Genomic DNA, 24,298 nt, shown 5'->3' with positions numbered 1-24,298 from the left:
GTAGACATATTTTGAAAATTCCATGTGAGATCACGGTTAATATTAGTCACAATTTCAAAAATTAATGGTATCTATTGTGATTCAATTGTAACTTATTCTTTCCCCATCCACCGCCTCCCCATTCTTTAGCTGGGAATTGGATTGAAAGTCCATTATCCTTATATTACTTCCCTTCAAAAATTTAATGTAAGGATAGAGCTTTATATTCAAGGATTAAAGTTACAGTTGAATTGCAAGCCATTAAGGGCCACAGGCTAATCCACAGTCTGAATTTGGAATAAGATGAAAAAACTTGGGCTTTGTAACTTTGAAAAGAGAAATCTGAGGGATGTTCCTATAAAAGGCTACAAAATTGCTCACAGTATGGAAAAGGTAAATAGAGTCATAGAGGTCTACAGCACAGAAAAAGGCCCTTTGGCCCATCGAGTCTGCGCCAGTCAAACAAGTACCTAGCTATTCTAATCCCATTTTCCAGCACTAGGCCCATAGCCTTGTATGCCATGGCATCACAAGTGCACATCCAAATACTACTTAAATGTTTTGAGGGTTTCTGCCTCTACCACCCTTTCAGGCAGTGAGTTCCAGGTTCCCACCACCCTCTGGGTGAAAGAATTCTTCCTCACATCCCCTCTAAACCTCCTGCCCCTTACCTTAAATCCATGCCCCCTGGTTATTGATCCCTCCACCAAGGGGAAACGTTCCTTCCTGTCTACCCTATCTATGCCCCTCATAATTTTATACACCTCAATCATGGCCCCCCCCCTCAATCTCTTCTGCTCCAGGGAAAACAACCCCAGTCTATCCAATCTCTCCTCATAACTAAAACTCTCCAGCCCAGGCAACATTCTGGTAAATCTCCTCTGCACTCTCTCTAGTGCAATCACATCATTCCTATAATGCAGATTCCAGAACTGTATGCATTACTCTAGCTGTGGCCTAACCAGAGTTTTATACAGTTCCAGCTTAACCTCCCTACTCTTATGTTCTATGCCTCAGCTAATAAAGGCAAGTATCCCATATGCCTTCTTAACCACCTTGTCTACCTGTCCCGCTCTCTAAATCCAGAAAATTATTTTAAATTGCAAGATTTGAACAAATTAGTAGAAGGCAAATTTAGGCCCGGAATCAGAAAATTTTTCTTCAGAGTGATCAATATATAGAACAGGCCCCCAGACATAGTTACAGAAACAAAGCCCTGGAACCATATAAGAAGCAACTGGATTAACGGAGGAGAGAAGTTATTTTGAACAATTCTGAAATGATGAACTAAAAATCTAACAGATTAACTTTATCCATAATTATCCTGTGAACTGGAGATTTTTTTTATTTGTCTTTGGGATGTGAGCGTCACTGGCAAGGCCAGTGTTTATTGCTCATCCTGAATTGCCCTTGAGAAGCTGGCGGTTAGCCGCCTCCTTGAATTGCTGCAATACATCTCAAAGCGCTGTTAGGAAGGGATTCCAGGATTTTAACCCAGCAACAGTGAAGGAAGGGTAATGTGCGGCTTGGAGGGGAACTTGCAGGTAGCGGTGTTCGAATGCATCTGATGCCCTTGTCCTTCTAGGTGGTAGAAGTTGTGGACTTGGAGGGTGTCACTGAAGGAGCCTTGGCAAGTCGCTACAGTGTATTTGTATAAGGTACATACTGCTGCCACTGTGCACCAGTGATGGAGGCATCGAATGTTTAAAGTAGTGGATGGGGTGCCAATCAAGTGGGCTGCTTTGCCTTGAATGGTGTTGAGCTTCTTCAGTGTTGTGGAGCTGTACTCATCCAGGCAAATGGATAGTATTCCATCACAGTCCTGACTTGTGCCTTGTAGCTTTTGGACAGGCTGTGGGCAGTCAGGTGGTGAGGTAATCTCTGCAGAATTCCCTGCCTCTGACCTGTTCTTGGTCCAGTTAAGCTTCTGGTCATTGGTGACTCCAGAATGTAGATGGTGGGGGATTCAGCAATGGCAATGCTGTTGAATATCATGGAGAGATGGTTAATTCACTCTTGTTGGCGATAGTCATTGTCTGTGGGACTAATGTTACTGGTCACTTATCAGCCCTAGAGTGAATGTTGTCCAGGTCTTGCTGCCTGTAGGCATAGACTGCTTCATTATTTGAGGAGTTGAAAATGGTACTTAATGCTGTGCAATCATCTGCGCATATCCCCACACTGATAAAGCAGCTAAAGGTGATTGGGCCTAGGACACTACCTGACGAACTCCTGCAATCTTAAACGTGGGCTAGTATTTACACACACATTGGACATCACCCAGCCAGAAGAAATGCTTTTAGCCTGCTCTCATCCCTCCCTAAAGCAGCTGGTTTCAAAACAGAACGAACCTGCATCAGGTCAGCAGCGTCTCTGCTTAGCGGAGTCCATTGCTTTGCAAGCCACAGCAAGAAGGAATAGAGATTTGTTTCAGTGGACAGGAAAAATATAAAATCAGAATTGTAACCTCAAGTTTCTGCAAAACAACTTATATTGGAAATATTGAACAGGAACTAGGTTCCAATTAGTTTAGGCAAAGCTATCATTCATTAACAAGTCAGCATTCAGTCCCCAGCTAATTTCTGGAAGGCACCAAAATGCTGGGAATCAATGAAAGCAGATTTAGCTTTTGAACACTTTCTGCTGGATTCCATCGATCATTAGTTCATGCTGCAAGAACAGAATGTTAGGAATGCAAATACAAAGTTATTTTCCTCTGCATCACTGATAAAGCATAGTGTATGTCTCCCAGGACTGTGCTAAATGTTAGAATGCACCTCAGGCCAGATTTCATTCATTTAGCACATTTAAGCTTCTGCATCATTGTTTTAACCCTTTCAATACTCAAGTAGCATGTTTGCGATTTATGCCTACATGGCCTCATCAGCAGTTAACTGCAACTTCACTCACCTCAGTGATTTTCTCACCTCACCTCCAATCCCAAAGGCACTGACTCCTCATTCCTGAGGTGAGGTTTTACAGGTGCCAAGTATCCTCCACAACATTGTCCTAATGGCCGTTACTAATGTATGAGCCTCAACAGGAAGTGTTGGCATACTAGTACAAGTGGTGGGATAGGGGCAGAAGAGGAATAGAAGAGGAGATACATTAGGCTGCCTCTGCTGCTTCCCTCTCTTCCCCTAGCCCACCAAGTCAAACTTCCCCCAAGTTCCCCCAGTCCTGAATATGCATCGTTCTCTAGTTTATAGAGTTATACAGCACAGAAACAGGCCCTTCGGCCCATCATGTCCATGTCGGCCATCAAGCACCTATCTATTCTAATCCCATTTTCCAGCACTTGGCTCGTAGCCCTGTATGCTATGGCATTTCAAGTGCTCATCTAAATACTTCTTAAATGTTGTGAGGGTTCCTGCCTCTACCATCTTCTTTCCTATTTCCCATCATGTCCATGATACCCAACTCCTGCTCCCTTGCCCCTATTCCCACTAAACTGACCAGCCAACTTCCCTTCCTGACCCTCAGGTTAGGTGATATTGTTAATGATTCCCTTTCCTAAACTAATCCCCCACCTTCAAATTTTCCGCCATCACCCCCCTCCTCAAAATAATAACCCTAGAACCCTCTGTGTTTGTAAATTACTGCCCCAACTCCAAACACCCTTACCGTTTCTAAGTCCTTGAACATGTTGTCACCTTCTAAATCTCTGCCTTGTCTTTCCAGCAACTCCATGCTTGAATCCCTCCAATCAAGTTTCCAACCCTGTCACAGTATTGGAATGGCCCTTTACATCACACATGATTTGCTATGTGGCTTTGAACTTTGTAAACTTTCACTCATTTTTCTCAACCTATCTGTTGCCTTTGACACGCTTAACTGCAAAATCCTCCTCCAATGCCACTCCTCTGACACCTGGCTGGGTGGGACTACACTTGCCTAGTTCCATTCTTATCTATCCAGACATAGCCAGAGAATCACCTGCAATGGCTTCTCCTTCCAAACCATTACCTCTGGAAGCTCCAAGGATCTATCCTTTGCCCCCTTCTATTTCTCATCTACATGCTGCCCCTCAGTGATATCATCCAAAAGCACAAAGTCAGATTCCACACATATGCCAACACCATCCAACTTTACCTCGTCACTACCTCTCTCTGCTTTGTCAGACTGCTTGTCTCACATCCAGTTCTGCATCAGCAGAAATTCCTTCCAACTAAATATTGGGAAGATTGAAGTTGCTGCCTTCAGTCCCAACCAAAACCCTGCTCCCTAGTCACCAACTCCATCCCTCTCTGTGGCCACTGGCTGAGACTGAATCAGACCACACACAACCTTAGTATCGTATCTGACCTGGGTTTGACCTTCACCTATGCTCACTGGTCTATGCTTATTCCCAGTCTGGCAACACATTGATTTGAAAATTCTCTCGTTTTCAAATTCCACCATCCATGGCCTCACCCCTCCCCATGTCTGTGACCTCTTTCAGGCCTACAACCATCCGAGAACACTGTACTTCTTTGTTTCCAATCTCTTGTGGACCTCCAATTTTAAGTGCTTCACCATTGGTGGTGTGACTTCAGCTGTCTAGGTCCTAAACTCTGGAATTCATTCCCTAATTTCTCTGCCTCTGTTTTCTCTGACTTTCAGCAGGCCTTTGGTCATCTGTTATAATCTCTCATGGTTCAGTGTCAAATTTGGTTTGATAATGTTCCTGTGAAACGCCTTGAGACACAAAATCGTTATGACACTTAACGTTGTTGCTGTGCCTGTCACCATCTGCCACTCCTCTTCTTTCCTTCATTCTCACCGCACTTCCCTTTGCTGCTCATCTCCTCCTGTGCTCTCTCTTCCTCTCTCCCCATGATGATTCTCTCTCTCTCACTAACTTCTCACCCGCTGTTTTGTTTCTCTCTGAAGCTGCTCAGAGCTGATATGAGCAGGCAAGGATGACTGAGAAAGGAGCACTGAAGCAGCCAAGAAACCTTGCAAAAGCAGCCACCAAATGAGCATATAAATATACGAATTAGGGCAGGAGTAGGCCACTCGGCCGCTCAAGCCTGCTCCACCATTCAATAAGATCATGGCTGATCTGATCCCCACATTCCTGCCTTTCACCCCCTTGTTTTTCCAGGATATATCTAGCTCTGTCTTAAAAATATTCAAAGACTCTGCTTGCACTGCCTTTTGTGGAAGAGTCCCAAAGACTCATGACCCTCAGAAAAAAAAATTCTCATCGCTGTCTTAAATGAGACACCCCTTATTTTTAAACCTTGTCCCCTAGTTCTAGAATACCCCACAAGAGGAAACATTCTATCCATATCCACCCTGTCAAGACCCCCAGGATCTTAAAGGTTTCAATCAAGTTGCCCATAACTCTTCTAAACTCCAGTGGATACAAGCCTAACCTGTCCAGCCGTTCCTCATAAGACAACCCGCCCATTCGTGGTATTAGTCTAGTAAACCTTCTCTGAACAGTTTATAACACATTTACATCCTTCCATAAATAAGGAGATCAATACTGTACATAGTACTTAAGATGTGGTCTCACCAGTGCCCTGTATAGCTGAAGCATAATCTCCCTACTTTTATAATCAATTCCCCTCACAATAAATGATAACATTCTATCAGCTTTCCTAATTACTTACTGTACCTGCATACTAGCCTGTGATTCATGCACTAGGATACCCAGAACCCTCTGAATCTCTCACCATTTAGATAATACACTTCTTTCTTATTCTTCCTGAGTGAATGAGTGTAGCGGTGACAAGTAGAGTTTATCGCTTACCATAGCTTCACTGATTTCTTCAAACTGAGCGAAAATTGTCAATGTTATAACCAGCAAAGGACAGGTGTTGTATCATGTAACTAAGTTAGGAACTGCAAACATATCAGGAAGCACAATCACCTCTAAATGGCATTATAAAAACAAAAAGGGGGCTGCATTTATTAACAGATGGGTTGAGGCATATAAATTGTTCTCTGGTCTACATGAACGTTCCCTACAAGCAACCCTTTAGTTATTTTGCAAGTTAAACTATGACGTAGAAACTGTCCTGCAACATCTGACAGCACACAGGGGGCCTCAGCAATTATAAATGTACTTTTAAAGAGCTGTGGAGGGTGGACACCATTAACTGATATACAATGGCAAACTTGTAGAAGCCTTTAATTTTCATGATGCCTCACAGTATCAGCAATCTCAAAAATTAAAAATAATTTGATAATCCTTATACAAGCAGTTAACAGAATCATTACCATTAATGTTTAGCATAACACTTAATCCCATTAAAGGTAAACCAATTTCACATCTCCGATCCCATACAGAATACTGCAGAAATTTCGAATGATGCTGCGACACTAACAACATAAGAAATGGAAGCAGAAATAGGATTGAGCCTGCTCCACCTAAGATCATGGCTGATCTTTTATCTCAACTCCTTTGCCAATCCTCATTTCCCTTGACTTGCTTAGAGTCCAAAACTCCATTATCTTAGCCTTGAATATGCTCAATGACTGAGCATTCATAGCCCTGTAGGATAGAGAATTCCACAACCATCTGAGTGAAGAAATTTCTTACCTCAGTACTAAATGGCTGTCTCCTTATCCTGAGACAATGAATCCCAGTTCTTGACTCTCCAGCCAGGGGAAACAGACTCTCGGCAAAACTCTCAGAACCTTACACGTTTCAATGAGATCACCTCTCATTATTCTGAACTCTAAAGCATATAGGCCCATTCTACTCAAACTCTCCTCACAGGTCAATCCTCGCATCCCAGGAATCAGTCTAATATACCTTTGTTGCACCCCCTTCCTAAGGCAAGTATACTTTTCCTGTACACAGAACTCAGGTGCAGTCTCATCAAAGCCCTGTACAACTGTAGCTAGACTTCTTTACTCTTATGCTCTAATCCCCTTGCAATCAAGACCAACATGGCATTGGCCTTCTTAATTGCTTGTAGTACCTGCATGCTAACTTTATGTTTCATGTACAAGGACACCCAAATCCTTCTCAGCACCAACATTTATTAGCTTCCCATGACTTAAAAAATATTCTGTTTTTCTATTCTTCCTCCCAAAGTGAATAACCCCACATTTCCCCAATTGTACTCCATCTGCCATCTTCTTGCCCACTCACTTAACATGTTTATATCTCTTTGCAGTCTCTGAGTCCTCTTCAGATCTTACTTCCCCATCAAGCTTTGTGTATTAGCAAACTTGGGATACAGTACACCCGATGCCTTCATCTAAGTCATTACTGTAAATTGTAAATAACTGAGGCTCTAGCACTCATCCTTGTGGCATGCCATTAGTAACAGCCTGAAATTGACTAGTTCATTCCTCTGTTTTCTGTCCTTTAACCAATCCCCTATCAAAACTAACATATTAGCCACAGCCCCATCAGCCCTTGTCTTATGTAACATTATTGAATGTTTTTTTAAAATTCAAATATACATTTTGTTCTTTTTATCTACACTGCTAATGACATCCTCAAAAACGCTAATAGACTTGTCAAACACAATTTCCCTTACTGAAAACCAGGTTGACTCTGCCTAATCATTTAATTTTCTAAGTGTCCACCATTACCACTCCCTTAATAATAGATTCCAATATTTTCCTGATGACTGATGTCAACTAACTGCCTGTAGTTATCCTGCTTTCCCTCTCCCTTTTTTCTTGAATCGCAGTGTTACATTTGCTACCTTCCAACCCAATGGAACTGTTCCAGAATCTAGGAAATTTTACAAGATCACAGCCAATGCACCGCTATTTCTGCAGTCACCTTATTTGGAACTTAGGATGTAGGCCATCAGGTCCAGGGGGATTCTTCAGCTTTAAGTCCTATTAATTTCTCCAGTGCATTTTCTGTATTAATATTAATTATTTTAAGTTCCTTAGTGTTTTTTTTAATTCAATCTGGTTAGGCCTGCATTTATCGCCCATCCCAAAATGCCCTTGAGAAGGTGATGGTGAGCTGCCTTCTTGAACCACTGCAGTCCACGTGAGATAGTTACACTCACAATGCTGTTATGGAGGGAGTACCAGGATGCTGACCAAGTATGTCATGAGAATCTTGGTTCTCCACTATTTCTGCTATGTCTTTTGTGGACATGTGTGCACATTAGACTGCACAACGATACATAAGCGGAAATCGACGGGAATCTTGGTTTAATTTGATTAGTAAATCCATTAAGAGAAACTAATCATGGTGTGGAAATGCAATCATACTGGAAGAATTTGAACCCAAATGGGGGCTGAGCTGTTTGGTCTCAAGCCACCCTCCTGCAAAGAAGCTCTAATTTAAGGCAAACTATCCCCGTACAGGTTGGGAGATAAAAAGGATCAATTCTAGGTCAACCTATAATATCGGAGTGGGTGAGGAAGGATGGGTGCAAGTCAGAGAATTTCATTCACTGTTCACCTTCAGTAATCAGTGCTGGACACTGCATGTGTAAACATTGGTCAGGTCAGGGTCAGACAAGGGCAGTCAAACAGCCTATATTCATTCGCAGCCTAGCCTCATGCATGAACAATGACCACTTCAAGATACACAAGTATCTTTTGGAGATGGTCTTAAGGAGAGAAGAAAGCATGCAAAAATGAATAAGTTAAATTTGAATCATATGGCTAGTAGTGCTACTTCAAAGGTGACACCAGGAAATACAGTGCTTTCTACATATAGTGAACTCTACTAAATGTCAGCCATGGCTCAGTTGGTAGCAAGCTCACCACTGAGTCAAAAGTTTCTGTGTTGAAGTCTTACTTCTGCTTGAGCAGGATTCAAGGCTGACACTCTAGTACAGTACTGAGAGTGTGCTACACTGTTGGAGGTGCTGCCTTTTGGATGAGACATTAAACCAAGGCCCCATCTGCCTGCTCAGGTGGATGTAAAGATCCCGTGGCACTACTACAAAGAAGAGCAGTTTTCCCCGATATCCAGGCCAATGTTTATCCCTCAACCAACAGCATAAAAACAGATTATCTGCTCATTATTACATTGCTGTTTGAGGGAGCTTTCTGTGTGCAAATTAGCTGCCCCGGTTCATACATCACAAAGTGACTACACTTCAAATTCATTGGCTGTAAAGCACTTTGAAACTTCCTGTGGTCGTGAAAAGCACTGCACAAGTGCAAGTCTTTCTTTTTATCAATTGGGATATTGCTCCTGGAAATGAAAATTATTTTGCAATTACTGAATTAAACTATGATCTTGCTCACAAAGTGGATTTAGGGGTACACATCCAAACTTTCAAGTGTTTTCACTTTAGATGCCAACTGTGTATTTCCAGTATTTTTTAAACTTTTATTTTCACAGGCTTGATCATAATCATCACAGAAGGCAATACATCTATATTAGCTTTTACATAACACAATATTGCAATATGGTGATAAATTGTAATACCTGATATATCTCTCAATCTAATCTAGAAATAAAGGTGGAGGGCATTTAGAAACAACTGCTCTTCCTTTGCTTCTGTATGTTGGTTGCTAAAAGGCTTAGGAAATATGGGATTAGCAGACAGCCCTCAACCAAACCCATGTGATGAATATCATGAAGCGATAACAACATAAACGTTTGTATTTTCAGAAAATTGCAAACACTCTATATTGGTTTTTATGATGCAGCAGAAATTGCTCTGCAATTGTCAGCCAGGAAAGCTTCTTGCTATGCAGGAGCATCTGAAATTATTTATGCTGCAGTCATTAGTTAGGCCAATACACTATGCCTCGAAGCAGCAGAACATTAGTTAATTCCCATCACTGACTATAAAGGTTGGCAAAGTGCTTACCTCAGAAGGAAGCAAAGAAGGAAATGGCAAATCATATCATTTGCTTGTATTCCATTGTCACTCACCTAATAATAAGAGCTACATTTTAAAAAAAGAGGGAGCAAGTTGAAACAAAAGAAAAATAAAATCATGCATTATACTTTGGGATAGAAGGCTAGTGTTTTTTTGTCACTCAGTCTCACATATTGAGATGTACCAGCTATATCTGCCGGTGAAGTATCAGTACTGAACTACCTATTCTTATATTTTTCTGGTATATTTTTCAATGAAGTTACTTTTCTTGGCCATTTAGGTGGCTAGCCATCGCACACCTGGCTTCAGCCTTGTAGCTGGTGCGTAGGTTTTGAATGGTCAGGTGATGAGTGGCACATTAGAGTACCCAGCTTTGCCCTGGCATTGTAGTTATGGTATTGATATAGCAAGTCCAGTTCAGCTTCTGGTCAACAGCGAAGTTAGTAGATGAGAAATCGGCGATGGTGCTGCGTCTCAAGTTCAGGAGGGCATAGCTAACCTTTCTCTTGTGCAAGATGATCATCGCCTAGCATTTATGTTCTTTTTCATTCCTTCACAGCACTTGGGCGTCACTTGCAAAGCCAACATTTTTATTGCCCATCCCTAATTGCCCTTGAGAAGGTAGTGGTGAGCCGCCTTCTTGAACCGCTGTAGTCCATGTGGTGTAGGTACACCCACAGTGCTGTTAGAGAGGGGGTTCCAGGATTTTTACCCAGTGAGAGTGAAGGAATCGAGACACAGTTCCAAGTCAAGATGGAGTATGGTTTAGAGGGGAGCTTGCTGATGGTGATACTCTCATTCATCTACAGCACTTGTCCTTCTTGAGGGTAGTGGTCGCGGGTTTGGAAGGTGCTGTCAAAGGAGCTTTGGTGAGTTGGTGCAGTGCATCTTGGAGATGGTACACACTTTGCTACTGTACGTCAGTGGTGGAGGGTGGGAATGTTGAAGGTGGTGGATGGGGTGCCAATCAAGTGGGCTTCTTTGTCCTAGATGGTAGTGAGCTTCTCAAGTGTTGTTGGAGCTGCAATCATCCAGGCAAGTGGAGAGAATTCCATCACACTCCTGATTTGTGCCTTGTAGATGGTGGGCAGCCTTTGGGGAGCCAGGAGGTGAGTTACTCTCTGCAGAGTTCCCAGTCTCTGATCTACTCTTGTAGCCAGTGTTTATATGGCTGGTCCAGTTCAGTACCTGGTCAATGGTAACCCCCCAGGATGTTGAATACTGGGTGATTCAGTGATGGTATTGCCATTGAATGTAATGGGGAGGTGGTTGGATTCTGTCTTGTTGGAGGTGCTCATTGCCTGGCACTTGTGTGGCAGGAATGTTGCTTGCCACATGTCAGCCCAAACCTGAATGTTGTCCAGATCTTGCTGCAAATAGGCATGGACTGTTTCAGTATCTGAGGAGTCGTGAATTGTGCTGAACATTGTGCAATCATCAGCGAACATTCTCATTTCTGATTTTAGGATGGAGGGAAGGTCACTGATGAAGCAGTTGAAGGTGGCTGGACAGTACCCTGAGGAACTCCTGCAGTGGTGTCCTGGAACTGAGATGACTGACCGTCAACAGCCACAGCCATCTTCCTTTGTGCTAGGTATGACTCCAGCCAGTGGAGAGGTTTCCCCCCAATTCCAATTGACTCCAGTTTTGCTAGGGCTCTTTAAGTTCAGCTCTTTTGTCCAAATTTTGGCCAAGGCTGAGCTGAGCGGCCCTGGCAGAACCCAAAGCACGCATCAGTCAGTAGGTTATTGCTGAGTAAGTGCCGCTTAATAGCACTGTCGACAATCCCTTCCATCACTTTGCTGATGATCGAGAGTAGACTGATGGGGTGCTTATTGGCCAGGTTGGATTTGTCCTCCTGTGTGTGTACAGGACACACCTGGGCAACTTTCCGCATTGCTGGGTAGATGCCAATGTTACCTGTACTGGAACAGTTTGGCTAAGGGCGCAGCTAGTTCTGGAGCACAAGTCTTCGGTACTATTGCCGGAATATTGTCAGGGCCCATAGCCTTTACAGTATCCACTGCCTTCCACCATTTCTGAATAAAACAGAGTGAGTCGAATTGGCTGAAGACTGGCATCTGTGATGCTGGGGACCTTGGGAAGAGGCAGAAATGAATCATCCACTTAACACGTCTGGCTGAAGATTTTTGCAAATACTTCAGGCTAATCTTTTGCACTGATGTGCTGGGCTCCCCCATCATTGAGGATAAGGATATTTGTGGAGCCTCTTCCTCCACTTAGTTGTTTAATAGTCCACCACCATTCACGACTGGATGTGGCAGGACTGCAGAGCTTATCTGTTGGTTATGGGATCACTTAGCTCTGTCTGTCACATGTTGCTTTCACTGTTTGGCACGCAAATAGTCCAGTGTTGTGGCTTCACCAAGCTGACATCTCATTTTTAAGTATGCCCTCCTCCAAACTTCATTAAACCAGAGCTGATCCCCTGGCTTGATACTAATGGTAGAGTGGGGGATATGCTGGGCCATGAGGTTCCAGATTGTGGTATTGTACAATTCTGCTGCTGCTGATGGCCCACAGCATCTCATGGGTCCCCCGTTTTGAGTTGCCAGATCTGTTTGAAATCTATCCCATTTAGCATGGTGGTAGTGCCTCAAAACATTATGGATGGTACTCTCAATGTGAAAATGGGACTTTACCTCCACAAGGATTGTGCAGTGGCCACTCCTACCAATACTGTCATGGACAGATGCATCTGCGATAGGCGGGGACAAAGTCAAGTAGGTTTTTCTTTCTTGTTGGTTCCCTCACCACCTGCCGCAGACCCAGTTTCGTAGTTATGTCCCTTAGGGTTCAGCCAGCTGGGTCGATAGTGGTGCTACTGAGCCAGTCTTGGTGATGGACGTTGAAGAATTTTCCAAAATTTGCCAGGTTTTGGAAAGGTTCCATCAGACTGCAAAGTAGCAAAGATAACCCCTCTACTCAATAAGGGAGGGAGGTGGAAAACAGGAAACTATAGACCAGTTAGCTTGATGTCTGTCATGGGGAAGGTGTTAGAATCAACCATGGAGGAGGTTAAAGCTGGGCACTTAGAGAAACTCAAGGTAATCGGGAAGAGTCAGCATGGTTTTGTGAAAGGGAAATCATGTTTAACCAATTTATTGGAGTTCTTTGAAGGAGTAATGTGCGCTGTGGATAAAGGTGAGACTGTATACATGTGTACATGGATTTCCAGAAGGCATTTGTTTAGGTGCCACATTAAAGGTTATTGGGGAAAATAAAAGCTCATGGTGTAGGGGATAACATATTAGCAGGGATAGAAGATTGGCTGGCTGGCAGAAAACAGAGTATGCATGAGTAAGTCTTTTTCTTTTTAAAAAATTCATTCACAGGATGTGGGCTTCATTGGCTGGGGCAGCATTTATTGCCCATCCTTGGTTGCCCTTGAGAAGGCGGTGGTGAGTTGCTTTCTTGAACCACTGCAGTCCATGTGGTGTAGGTACACCCACAGTGCTGTTAGGATGGGAGTTCCAGGATTTTGACCCAGCAATATATTTCCAAGTCAGGGTGGTGAGTGACTTGGAGGGTAACTTCCAAGTGGTGGTGTTCCCATCCATCTGGTGCCCTTGTCCTTCTAGATGGTAGTGGTCATGGGTTTGGAAGGAGCCTTGGTGAATTCCTGCAGTGCATCTTGTAGATGGTACACCCTGCTGCTACTTTGCGTCAGTGGTGGAGGGAGTGAATGTTTGTGGATGTGGTGCTAATGAAGCGGGCTGCTTTGTCCTGGATGGTGTCAAGCTTCTTGTGTTGTTGGAGCTGCATTCATCCAAGCAAGTGGGGAGTATTCCGTCACACTCCTGACTTGTGCTTTGTAGATGGTGCAGATGTTACGAGTGGAATCCTGCAGGAGTCTGTTGGGACCTCAACTTTTTACAATTTATATCAACCATTTAGATGAGGGGAGCAAAGGCATGGTAGCTAAATTTGCAGATGACACAAAGATAGGTAGGAATGTATGTTGCAAAGAGGATATAAGGAGTTTGCAGACTGATATAGATAGATAGAGTGGGCTAAAAGTCTGGCAGATGGAGTAAAATGTAGGGACATGCGAAGTTGTTCACTTTGGCAGGAAGAATAAAAAAGCAGAGTATTACTTAACGGAGAACGACAGCAGAATTCTGAGATGCAGAGCGATCAAGGTGCCCTAATGCATGAGTCACAAAAAGTTAGTATGCAGGTACAGCAAGTAATTAAGAGTAATGGAATGCTATCCTTTATTATGAGAGGAATTGAACATAAAAGTAAGGATGTTATGCTTCAGTTATACAGGGCATTGGTGAGACCACATTTCAAATATTGTGCGCAGTTTTGGTCTCCTTATTTAAGGAAGGATGTAAATGCAATGGAGGCAGTTCAGAGGAGGTTTACTAGATTGGTAGCTGGAATGAGCGTGTTGTCTTATGAGGAAAAGTTAGACAGATTGAGTCTATTTCACTGGAGTTTAGAAAAGTGAGGGGTGGCTTGATTGAAGTACATAAGATCCTGAATGGAATTGACAAAGCGGATGTGGAAAGGATGTTTCCTCTTGTGGGTGAGTCCAGAACTAGGGGTTGCCCTTTTAGGACAGGGATGAGGAGAAATTTCTTCTCTCAGAGGGTTGAGACACCTTGGAACTCTCTGCCTCCAAAGGCTGCGGAGCTGGGGGTCATTGAATATTTTTAAGGCTTGGAGTGAGTGGCTTGGAGGGGAACTTTCAGGTAGTGGTGCTCCCATGTGTCTGCCAAACTTGTCCTTCTAGATGGTAGTGGTCATGGATTGAAAGGAAGTGTCTAAGGAGGCTTGGTGAGTCCCTGCAGTGCATTTTATAGATGGTACACACTGCTGCCACTATCCGTCGGTGGTGGAGGAAGTCAAATTTTGTGGGAAGGGTGCCAATCAAGCAGGCTTGCTTTGCCCTGGATGGTGTCAAGCTTCTTGAGTGTTGTGGGAGCTCATCCAGGCAAGTGAAGAGTATTCCATCACACTCCCAACTTGTACCTTGTAGATGCTTGACAGGCTTTGAGGTGTCAGGAAGTGAGTGACTTGTCACAGGATTCCTAGCCTCTGAGCTGCTCTGGTAGCCACAGTATTTATATGGTTAGTCCAGTTCAGTTTCTGTTCAATGGTTTTTTTTTCATTCATGGGATGTGGGCATCACTGGCTAGGCCAGCATTCATTGCCCATCACTAATTGCCTTTGAGAAGGTAACCCCCAGGATGTTGATAGTGGGGGATTCAGCAACGGTAATGCCATTGAATGTCAAGGGGCGATGGTTAGATTCTCTCTCTTGTTGGAGATGGTCATTTGCACCACACAAATGTCAGGCAATGTTACTTGCCACTTACCAGACCAAGCCTGGAGATTATCCAGGTCTTGCTGCATTTGGACATTGATTGCTTCAGTATCTGAGGAGTCATGAATGGTGAGTATTGTGTAATCATTAGTGAACATCCCCACTTCTGACCTTATGATGGAAGCAAGGTCAGTAATAAAACAGCTACTGATGGTTGGGCTTAGGACACTACAAAAGATATGTTGATGAGGACATAGTCAAGAAGCTTATTTACATATGTTGCTGCAAGTCCAGTGTGGCAGCAATGTCAGACTCCACCAGCATGGTTAGTGGCGGCAGTACCAAGCTACATTTAGTGTTGGACAAAGATTGGAATGGAGGAGTCTGGCTGACATTCTTTAAGTATAACCATGCCAAGTTGTTCCTCGGTGAGGATTTCTGCAGGTTTACTAGGACTTGCTGTCCCGAAACAATCCCAATGGATTCACCTGCAGACTAGATTGTGCCTGTCGGCCTTGCCCATAATAAATCAGTTGGGCTTTTAACAACAATCTGGAAACTTTGTTGTTTTTTGCTGAGAGCCCTCAAAGCATATGATTTATTGAACCCAATTTTACAACTTGTCATGATGGGATCTGAACTTAGACTAACAGCCCAGAGAGTTTAATAATGGACAGGAAAGTAGAGTTCAGCCCACAATCAGATCAGCCATGATCTTATCATATGGCAGAGCAGGCTCGAGAGGCCGAATGACCTACTCCTGCTTCTAATTTTCTATGTTTGTGTGTAATAACATAACCACTCATGCAGTACAGGATTCATCATAAACTCAAAACTGTGTGGTCTTGCTGCAAATGTTTTTCTTCAAATGTGCAAACTTTGCCAACACTCCAATGCCTTACAGAGTGGTGGACGGTCAGCGAGAATGCCCTTCAGATGAGGAATTAAACAGAGGTTCAATTTGCATGTTTACGTTTAATATTAAAGATTCCATGTTTACATTCCAAAAAAACTGTTCTCTCGTATCCAAGCTAATATTCTTTCCTCAGCCAGTAACATTAAAAAAAAATTAACTGGTCATTGATACTGTTGTAGGAGATAGCTGGTGCAGAACGGCTACAAATCCATCACACAATGTCACATTTATCACAATTAACAATTTTTGAATGGAGTGGAGTGACTGAAAAGTTTGATTATATGATTAATATGACATGACAGGGTGCTAAAAAATTAAATATTGAAGGGAGATCAGCTGGAGCATGAGCAATCAGGTTGAGGTCAACAGTGTTAGCAATAATTATTCATCAGAACCATTCCCCAGCAGAAAAAGATTCAGCAAAAATAAATAACGTTATCATTAACTTGCATCCAACTACTCTGCAGCATGACTTAGATTAACTTTATTCAGGAGGTTATGTGGGGAGAAGGGCAGCAGGGAGAAATCGCAAAGAATTCCACCCCCCCACCCCCCCTCGCCTGCCGAACAGGAGTCCACTTTTAAAAAATAAAGTGAGTCATCTCAGCTGCTCTTGTGCACCTCCTAATAGCTTGTTCTCAAGCTGTGTTAGCTGGGCGATGCTAAGTTCCCATACCACCTGCCCAAAATGCAGCCTAAAAAAATGTGCATGGCACAGGGACAGATAAAGGAAAAAAAAACTGAAGTTGAAAAATAAACATGCCTTCATAGTTCACATTTTTCTTTAATACTTACAGTATGTTTTCCTCGTCAGCTCCTCTACAACTTCAGGCTTCAGCTTACTGTTGGATTTCCCCATTGCAGCAACTTAACACATGGGAAAATGTATTTTTTGGCAAGTGTATATTAAAGTTTGAAGAAATCTGAGATTCAAACAGGTCAGAAATATTAATGGTGAGCTTAAGTTAGTTCTTGAAATGAAATATTCTCAGGATACCTCCTGTGCTCTCTCTACGTAATGTTGCACAGCTGTGGTTTCCTTGGTGATGGTTTAATAATGGCCTGTTTGTCGCTCCACCACAGGCTCGATAAGCAGCCCAAACACAAAGTCAAAATTCACTCTGGATTTTTCTTTTCTTCAGAATCAGCGAAGCTTTTCTTTGGTGTGAAGTGTCGATAGCCGTTGTCCCCAGTTGCCACGGCGGTTTGCTCAATTTAGCCCCTTGGGGAGGTGGGTGGTGTTTTCAGCTTTCCTTTGGTATCAAGTGTTGATAATCACTGACCCTGGCTGCAATGACGATTGCTCAATTTAGCCTCTATGGGCGATGGGTGGTGTTTTCAGTGTTTCTTTGTCTTTTGTATCCTCTGGGTTGAGTCAATTTAATGAGTTGTTTTATTCTGTTCTATTTTTAGAAATTGATGATGCACTTTAAACTGTTCAAGCGTGGCTACAGCATTACAGTACTGCATATGGTCAACTCTCAATGCATTGGTGTCCTGGGTTACAGTGCATGGAGCAGTTAATCAATGCTACAATCCTTGGAATCCTGGAAGAAACAAAATAGCACAGGTACTGTACACAACGATATGATTATACAGATCACAAGAGGTCAATTCATTGCAACTGGGTGAAAAAGATCCATTAACAGGACACCTCATGCTCCCTTAAACTAAGGAGGTAATTACACAGTCTGCACCAGACTGCACTGATGGCTCAGCTCGATAAAGCAATGATCAGCTTAGCTGTACAGATCTCAAAAGCCCCCATGTTTGATTCTCTAACCGTATTGAATTTGCTGATCTCAGCTGGGCTACCAGTAAGATGCTGGAATTCTTTTAATTAATTCATGGGATGTGGGCATCGCTGGCTAGGCTAGCATTTATTGCCCATTGCTAATTGCCCTTGAGAAGGCGGTGGTGAGCTGCCTCTTGAACCGCTGCAGTGACTGTAATGTAGCTACACCCACAGTGCTGTTAGGGAGGGAGTTCAAGGATTTTGACCCCGCGACAGTGAAGGAAAGGCAATATATTTCCAAGTCAGGATGGTGAGTGGCTTGGAGGGGAATTTCCAGGTGGCTATGTTCCCATATGTCTGCTGCCCTTGTCCTTCTAGATAGTGGTCATGGGTTTGGGAGGTGCTGGCTCAGGAGGCTTGGTGAGTTCCTGTAGTGCATCTTGTAAATGGTACACACTGCTGCTATTGTGCATCAGTAAATTTATTACTAAGTAAATGGCAGAGAACGGAAGAGGAAATGTAGAGGAGTCCAAAGTCAGAGCTGTGCAGGAAAGAGTTTGATGAGCTACAGGGTGGGGCAAGAGCATGGAAAATTTGTAAATGGTACAAGGATTTAGAATTTACTACATTTGCGAGACAGGGAATCAGAGGAGGTTAGTGGGTAACAAATGAATTAAACTTATTGTGGAAAATGTGGGTTGTGAAGTTTTAGACAAGCTGAGTCATGTTTGAGGAGGAGTTTGGGGGTCAGTAAAGAGGGTGTTCAGGATGTCAAGCCAACAAAAGCACAGATAATAGCTAATGCAAAGATCTGGTGATGATCTGAAGATAGGCAATATTGCAAATGTGGAAGCATGTTGTCTTGATAATAGATGATATGCAGTTTGGAACCCAGCTTAGGGTCAAATAAGACACCAAGGTTGTGCAGGGAGAGGGAGAGAGTTATCAACTAGATTACAGATTTTTAAAAAAAAAACTGAAGCTGAAGATGGCTGAAACTCAAGCAGGAATCCCCCTTCTGATCACTATCCGGCAATGCCTGTTGGAATTGTTTGTGGTGTGGGTACCAGGGGAAGAAACATGCTTGCAGCAATAAGCTGTTAATGACACTCATATTCCATGCAGGCAACAAGAAGGACATGCTTTGTTCCAACGAATCGCCTCCTTCAGAGGGGCACAGGTAAAAGGAGAAAACTGGAAAAAAAAGTGTATAGATCAATTAAGCCATCTGCAATAAAGCTTGCTTTGCTGAAATCAGATAATATAGAATGCAGCCAATTGAATTTGATTTATCACAAACTCTATTGAAAATAAATTTGGTAGCACAGTTTCTCAATGCTCCACTGTTTTTCATCCAATTTCTCTACCCTGCTCTCCGTGTTGACCCCTCACACTATGGTATGGATCCATGGACAGAACTTATCCTTTCATATTTTGCACAGAGTTCTGGTTGGCTAATTGACTGCAGGTGATACAACATAATTACACTGAATCCAGTTTCTACTCAGCATTCACCCATTTCCATTAGGACTCGTGCAGTTGTCAGGAGTGAAAAGCTTGATCAATTTTCTCCTCTATAAATAATAGAGGGTTGGTCAACTTTTGAGTTCCGAATGACTCTGGCTTTACCATAGAACCACCAAACCTACTTTTTAAATAAAGATATCTATATACAAAATGAATACCCAGAGCCTTCACAACAACCAAATGCTAGCAAATGCCTTGTCTCAGTTCACAGTGAGCCTTTGATCTTTCCCACACATACCCAAATAGCAAAGCCTGCATGCAGCATGGTGACAACACCAGTTCAATATATTCCCTGTGTACACAGTGGAATATAAAAGCATTGTAAATACTGCAGAGACCCCTAGGGTGAGCACATCAATGTTACACCAATTTTAACTTCTGGGATTCCCCTTCGCAGTTAGATTTCAAGCTTCCTTTTTAGAATCATAGTAGACAATACAACTTTTAGCCAATTCACACTACTCCCACGAATTCTTAATTTGCACTATTTTTTGACACAGCATATGTATCATATCAACAGAAAAAGAAATCAAACATTTATGGGGCTGCACCTGACCCAACATCAACGCCCTCCATCACGTAATGTTAGGAATATGCATCACCCTCTAAGAGCTCTCCAGGTAAATCTGATATCATCCTTGATGATGTTGGTGGAATTGACTGCTTCAATTCAAATACATGGCCAAATAGCATGGAGCAGAAATATGCAAATTTCAACATAAATCACTGCTTAAATGAAGCTTAATTAAGTATGGAAGAAATAAAGCACAAAACAAAAGCAAAATACTGCCAGTGCTGGAAAACTGAACTAAAAACAGAGAATGTTGCAAACACTCAGGTCAGGCAGCATCTTACTTCAACAAAACAATTTGCATTCATATAACACCTTTAACATAGAAAAACACCCCTTGGTATTCCACAGGAGTATAAAAGTTACAAGAATCAGTATTTACATGCTATTGTTGTTTTTACAACTATAGTAACCCTTGCACTAACATGTATGAATATGTGAATAGTTCTAACTCACTGCAGCAGCTTCCCAAAGCAACATTTCGGAAATTTCATATGCAACACTACTGATTGATTGCTTGTTATGTACTGACCATACAGCTACAGTGAATGAAATAGACCATACTCCCATCACAGTTAAGCCATTAACTGTTAATCAAAAGGAGAGCTTAGTTTCAGTATAGATAATATTGTACTTTAAACACAATTAAACATTTAATTGATTTTAATAGCTTATTTTAAGCTCGAGTTCAAAATGTTTTCTTAAGAAATTTTTTTCTTATACATATTGGTATAATAAACTTTTGAGTGTTATTTTAGTTAAAAATCTTAACTATTTGAGATATCTCGTTCCTAGAAATGAGCGTTTACATTTGTCACTCTGATCGTCAATCTAACTCCGGCCTTATGATGCTGTCAACTATGTGGCATAGACGGTGCAGACAAAGAGAAAACCCTGTCGCTACAGATGTCAACATGTTCCTCCCTATTACACCAGCAGGCTTAAAATCAGACCTTGCGACGAGTAAAAGCAAAGACCCTGAGAAGCAGATTTTAAAAAAAAAACAGATTTCGCACATACATGTATACATAAAGGAGAGAGAGGGGGGGGGGGGGGGAGAAATTAATCTCTAAATAGAAGGGAGAAAAAGGAAAAACACAGATGCAGTTGCATCTAATCCGAAGAAAGAAAAGTGCAACAGATGCAAGTTCGTATCCCGAACTGCGGATCATCCACGCCTTCTGGAAATCATTACCCAACACCCACTGCATTTGTCTAACGAATATATATAAACCTCCGTCCACCCCACAAATAAAAGGGGATAAAAAAGAAATTATATACACAAAATATATGAGGGCATAGTAGCCCCCCCCAACCCCCCCCCAACCCCACACACACACACCCCAACTAACGTAGCTAGGGTTTCCACAACTTAAACAAGCTACAGATTTGCAAACTAGCAAACATTTGGGTCGAAATAGGAGACGACTTTTGTCCCCCTTCAATTTAAATCAGTGTCTGATATGCGGTGTATTAAGATTATGGACTACGTGCCTCCCAGCGGGTCAAGAAGCGTGAATCAAGGAGAGATAAATAAAACTACCAGAACGCACTGAATCGTGGCAAATACAAAAAGGACATCAAATGGGAAGACTGGAAACAAAGCTAGGCCCGTCACTCTTCCCATTTTTACGTGTGTGTGTTGGGGCGGGGGGGGGGGGGGGTTGTCGAGGGGAAAAGGTGCATTGAAAATAAATAAACCACACGCTCACAACAGAATTGTTTCCGAACCTGAGGGAGATAAGACTTCGCGCGAGCTGCCGGAAAGAAAAAGTTTCCAAGATTTTCACAAAGAAAAACTGCATCTTTAAAGGAGGTTTTCCCTCTGTGTGTGTGTGCAGGGTGGGGTGGGGAGGTGTAAATCAGGGCCAGTCCTCCCTCCCTCCCTCCATAGCAACCGCAAAGCCTCCGAGTCTCCCCCTCACCCCCTCCTCAGGACTGCGGGAGGGGAATGGGGGGGGGGGGGGGGGGCACCTACTTTAAATATCAACATTCATGCAGCTTTCCCGCTCCGTGGCGGAGGCCGGATCCGCTACTGACCCCCGCCCCGCTATATTCCCTTCCCCTTCTTCATTTTTCCCCTCCAGCCGCTCACCTCTCCGCCCGGCGCTCCCTCCGCCTGTTTGAATGAAGCGGAGCCGCTTCTCCCAGAGCAACCGCAGCTCCTGCGCGCGCATCCGCCTAGCGTCAGGGGGCGGGACCGTGCGTATGACGTCATCGCATTCCAGGACCATGACGTCACGGGACGTGTCTCTTCTCTCTCTCCTCCTCCCCCCCCCCCCCCCCCCCCCCCCAAAAAAAACTCAGGTGTATTAACTTCTGTTGTTGCTGCTGGCAGAATCAAGAATGACTTGCATTTATATTGCGCCTTTCACGGCCACCGGAACACCCCTCCCCCAAAGGGCCCGTGACTTCTACCACCTAGAAGGATAAGGGCCGCAGATGCATGGGAACAACGCTGCCTGCAAGTTCCCTTCCAAGCCACACACCATCCTGACTTGAAATTATATCACGATTCCTTCACTGTCACTGGGTCAAAATATTGGAACCCCCCACCCCCCCCCCTCCTAAGAGTGTTGTTGGTGTACCTACCACCTCATGAACTGCAGCAATTCAAGAAGACAGCTCACCACTACCTTCTCCAGTGCAATTAGGGATGGGCAAAGAATGCAGGCCTAGCCACCGATCCCATGAAAGAATAAAAAATGCTTTGCCGTCAATGAAGTGCAGTCCTGTTGTAATGCAGGAAACGCAATAGCCAATTTGCACACAACTGGCTCTCACAAACAGCAATATGATAATGACCAGATAATCTGATTTTTGTGCTGTTGGTTAAGGGATAAATATTAGCCAGAACTCCAGGGATAACTGCCCTTGCTCTTCTTCAAAATAGCACCATGGAATCTTTAAGGTCCACCTGTAAGGACACAGAGCAATAAGTACATTAAGGGCAGATAGGTCCTAGCTTTATCATGTCATCCAAAATACAGCACCTCCCACAAGTGTAGCACTCCCTCAATACTACACTGAAGCATCAACCTTGATTGTTGCACTCACGGTCTCTGGAGTGGAACTTGAAGCCACAACGTTCTGTCTCAAAAGCAAGTATGTTACCCACTGAGCCACAGCTGAACCAAGCCATCCTTTGTCTCTGGCCTCTTGCAATTCTGATTAGCTGGTGTGCCTCTTCAGTATGCAGCAATGCGCCTATCAAGAATTAATAACTTTGGAGAAAGAGTTGATATGTGTTTTATATGTTGCTTTTGTTCCATTAAGGTTCATGCTGCATGTTAAAACTTGCTTCCATTTCAGGCATCCAGTGTTACTCTCAAGCCCTCCCAGGTCAAGTATAGCACATAGCCAGGTGAAAGGTAAATCTCCCCCTTTTAATTGTGTTAAAATAGCTGAGGATTAAGTTAAAAAAGGAAACTAGGAGTTTTAGTGAGCTAAACCCTTCCAATCAATGCAGAGCAGCAAGCAACAAAATAAACTACAAAGCCACACTTTAGGATGTAAGTCAGAGGACATCATGATCAAGTTGTACAGTGTTCTGGTCAGACCACATATTAAGTGCTGTGTCCAGTTCTCCTCACCAAGAAACAAGGGAGACATGCAAACATGGGAAGCAGTTGAGTAAACAGCCATACACTGATAGAGCTTTAATTCTATGTTATGAGGAAAGGCTATCAATTTTTTCTTTACACCTTTGTGAATGCCATGGATTGTATTTCCATATTAAAAACACTATATAAATGCAAGCTGTTGTCTTTGAGAAAAGCAGCCTTTGATAAAGGAAAGCATCTTACTGATGAGCTTGCAAAGATATACTAGATAGTTAAAGGCAGAGAAAGGTTAAATACAAAATAGGACTTAAAACTAAACTGTGAAAGGCACAACTAATACCAGAACCTCCTTCTCATCAACAGTGATTGAGACATGGAATAGATTTCTGGATAGAACAGCAGAAGTAAAAACTCTAGAAACCTTGAAGAAAATATTAGATGCTGCAATGAAGAAAAACAAAATTTTTCTGGATTGAGATTGCCAGAAAAACATTGTCATCTATAATTATCTTGTGATCTCCATTCTGCCTGAAAACATGCTTCATTTCCAACCTCAGAATACACTTGCTTCACCGGTGCAACGTTCTTTCTATTCCCCACTAAATATTTTCTGTGGCTCCCTCTGAGTGAGATTTCCAAATCAGGAACAATTCTTGCCTGCAGGCTCAAAAGGAAATGGTTGAGGATGCTCAAACTTATTTCGCATTTTTGCAGTGAATACATTCCTATGTTTGGTTAATGCGTTTATTCTTCTGCGAATAAGGATGGTAACAAGCTACAGTTGTTGCTCTAGTTCAGGCTGAGCGACATCACAATTCTGTTGCATGATAACACGCATTTGTAACAGCTGGTACTCAGTCAGTGCAGTGGTCCACCTTTGAGGCAGAGTGAAATGTGTTTAGTTTCAGGAACACAAAAAAATGGAAGACAAACTAATCCACAAATTACAAGAAGGA

The 24,298-nt window shown here is 42.9% G+C and overlaps 1 protein-coding gene across 1 annotated transcript in view; it reads right to left on the bottom strand.

The window, feature by feature from the left end:
* Window positions 1-21,981, bottom strand: part of LOC144685485 (neuronal calcium sensor 1) — a 148,541-nt gene extending 126,560 nt beyond the window's left edge. Inside the window, exons 1-2 of the mRNA XM_078550053.1 lie at window positions 21,875-21,981; window positions 16,742-17,493 (exon numbers count right to left, since the gene is read on the bottom strand). Of these exons, the coding sequence (XP_078406179.1) occupies window positions 16,742-16,805 (64 nt within the window). The 5' untranslated portion in view covers window positions 16,806-17,493; window positions 21,875-21,981. The remainder of the gene's footprint in view (window positions 1-16,741; window positions 17,494-21,874) is intronic.
* Window positions 21,982-24,298: the final 2,317 nt, after the last annotated feature.

Source organism: Cetorhinus maximus, chromosome 10 (genome assembly GCF_964194155.1).
Source record: "Cetorhinus maximus chromosome 10, sCetMax3.hap1.1, whole genome shotgun sequence".
Lineage (NCBI taxonomy): Eukaryota > Metazoa > Chordata > Chondrichthyes > Lamniformes > Cetorhinidae > Cetorhinus > Cetorhinus maximus.
The sequence above is the reverse complement of the archived record's forward strand: the minus strand, read 5'-3'. Positions and strand labels throughout refer to the sequence as shown.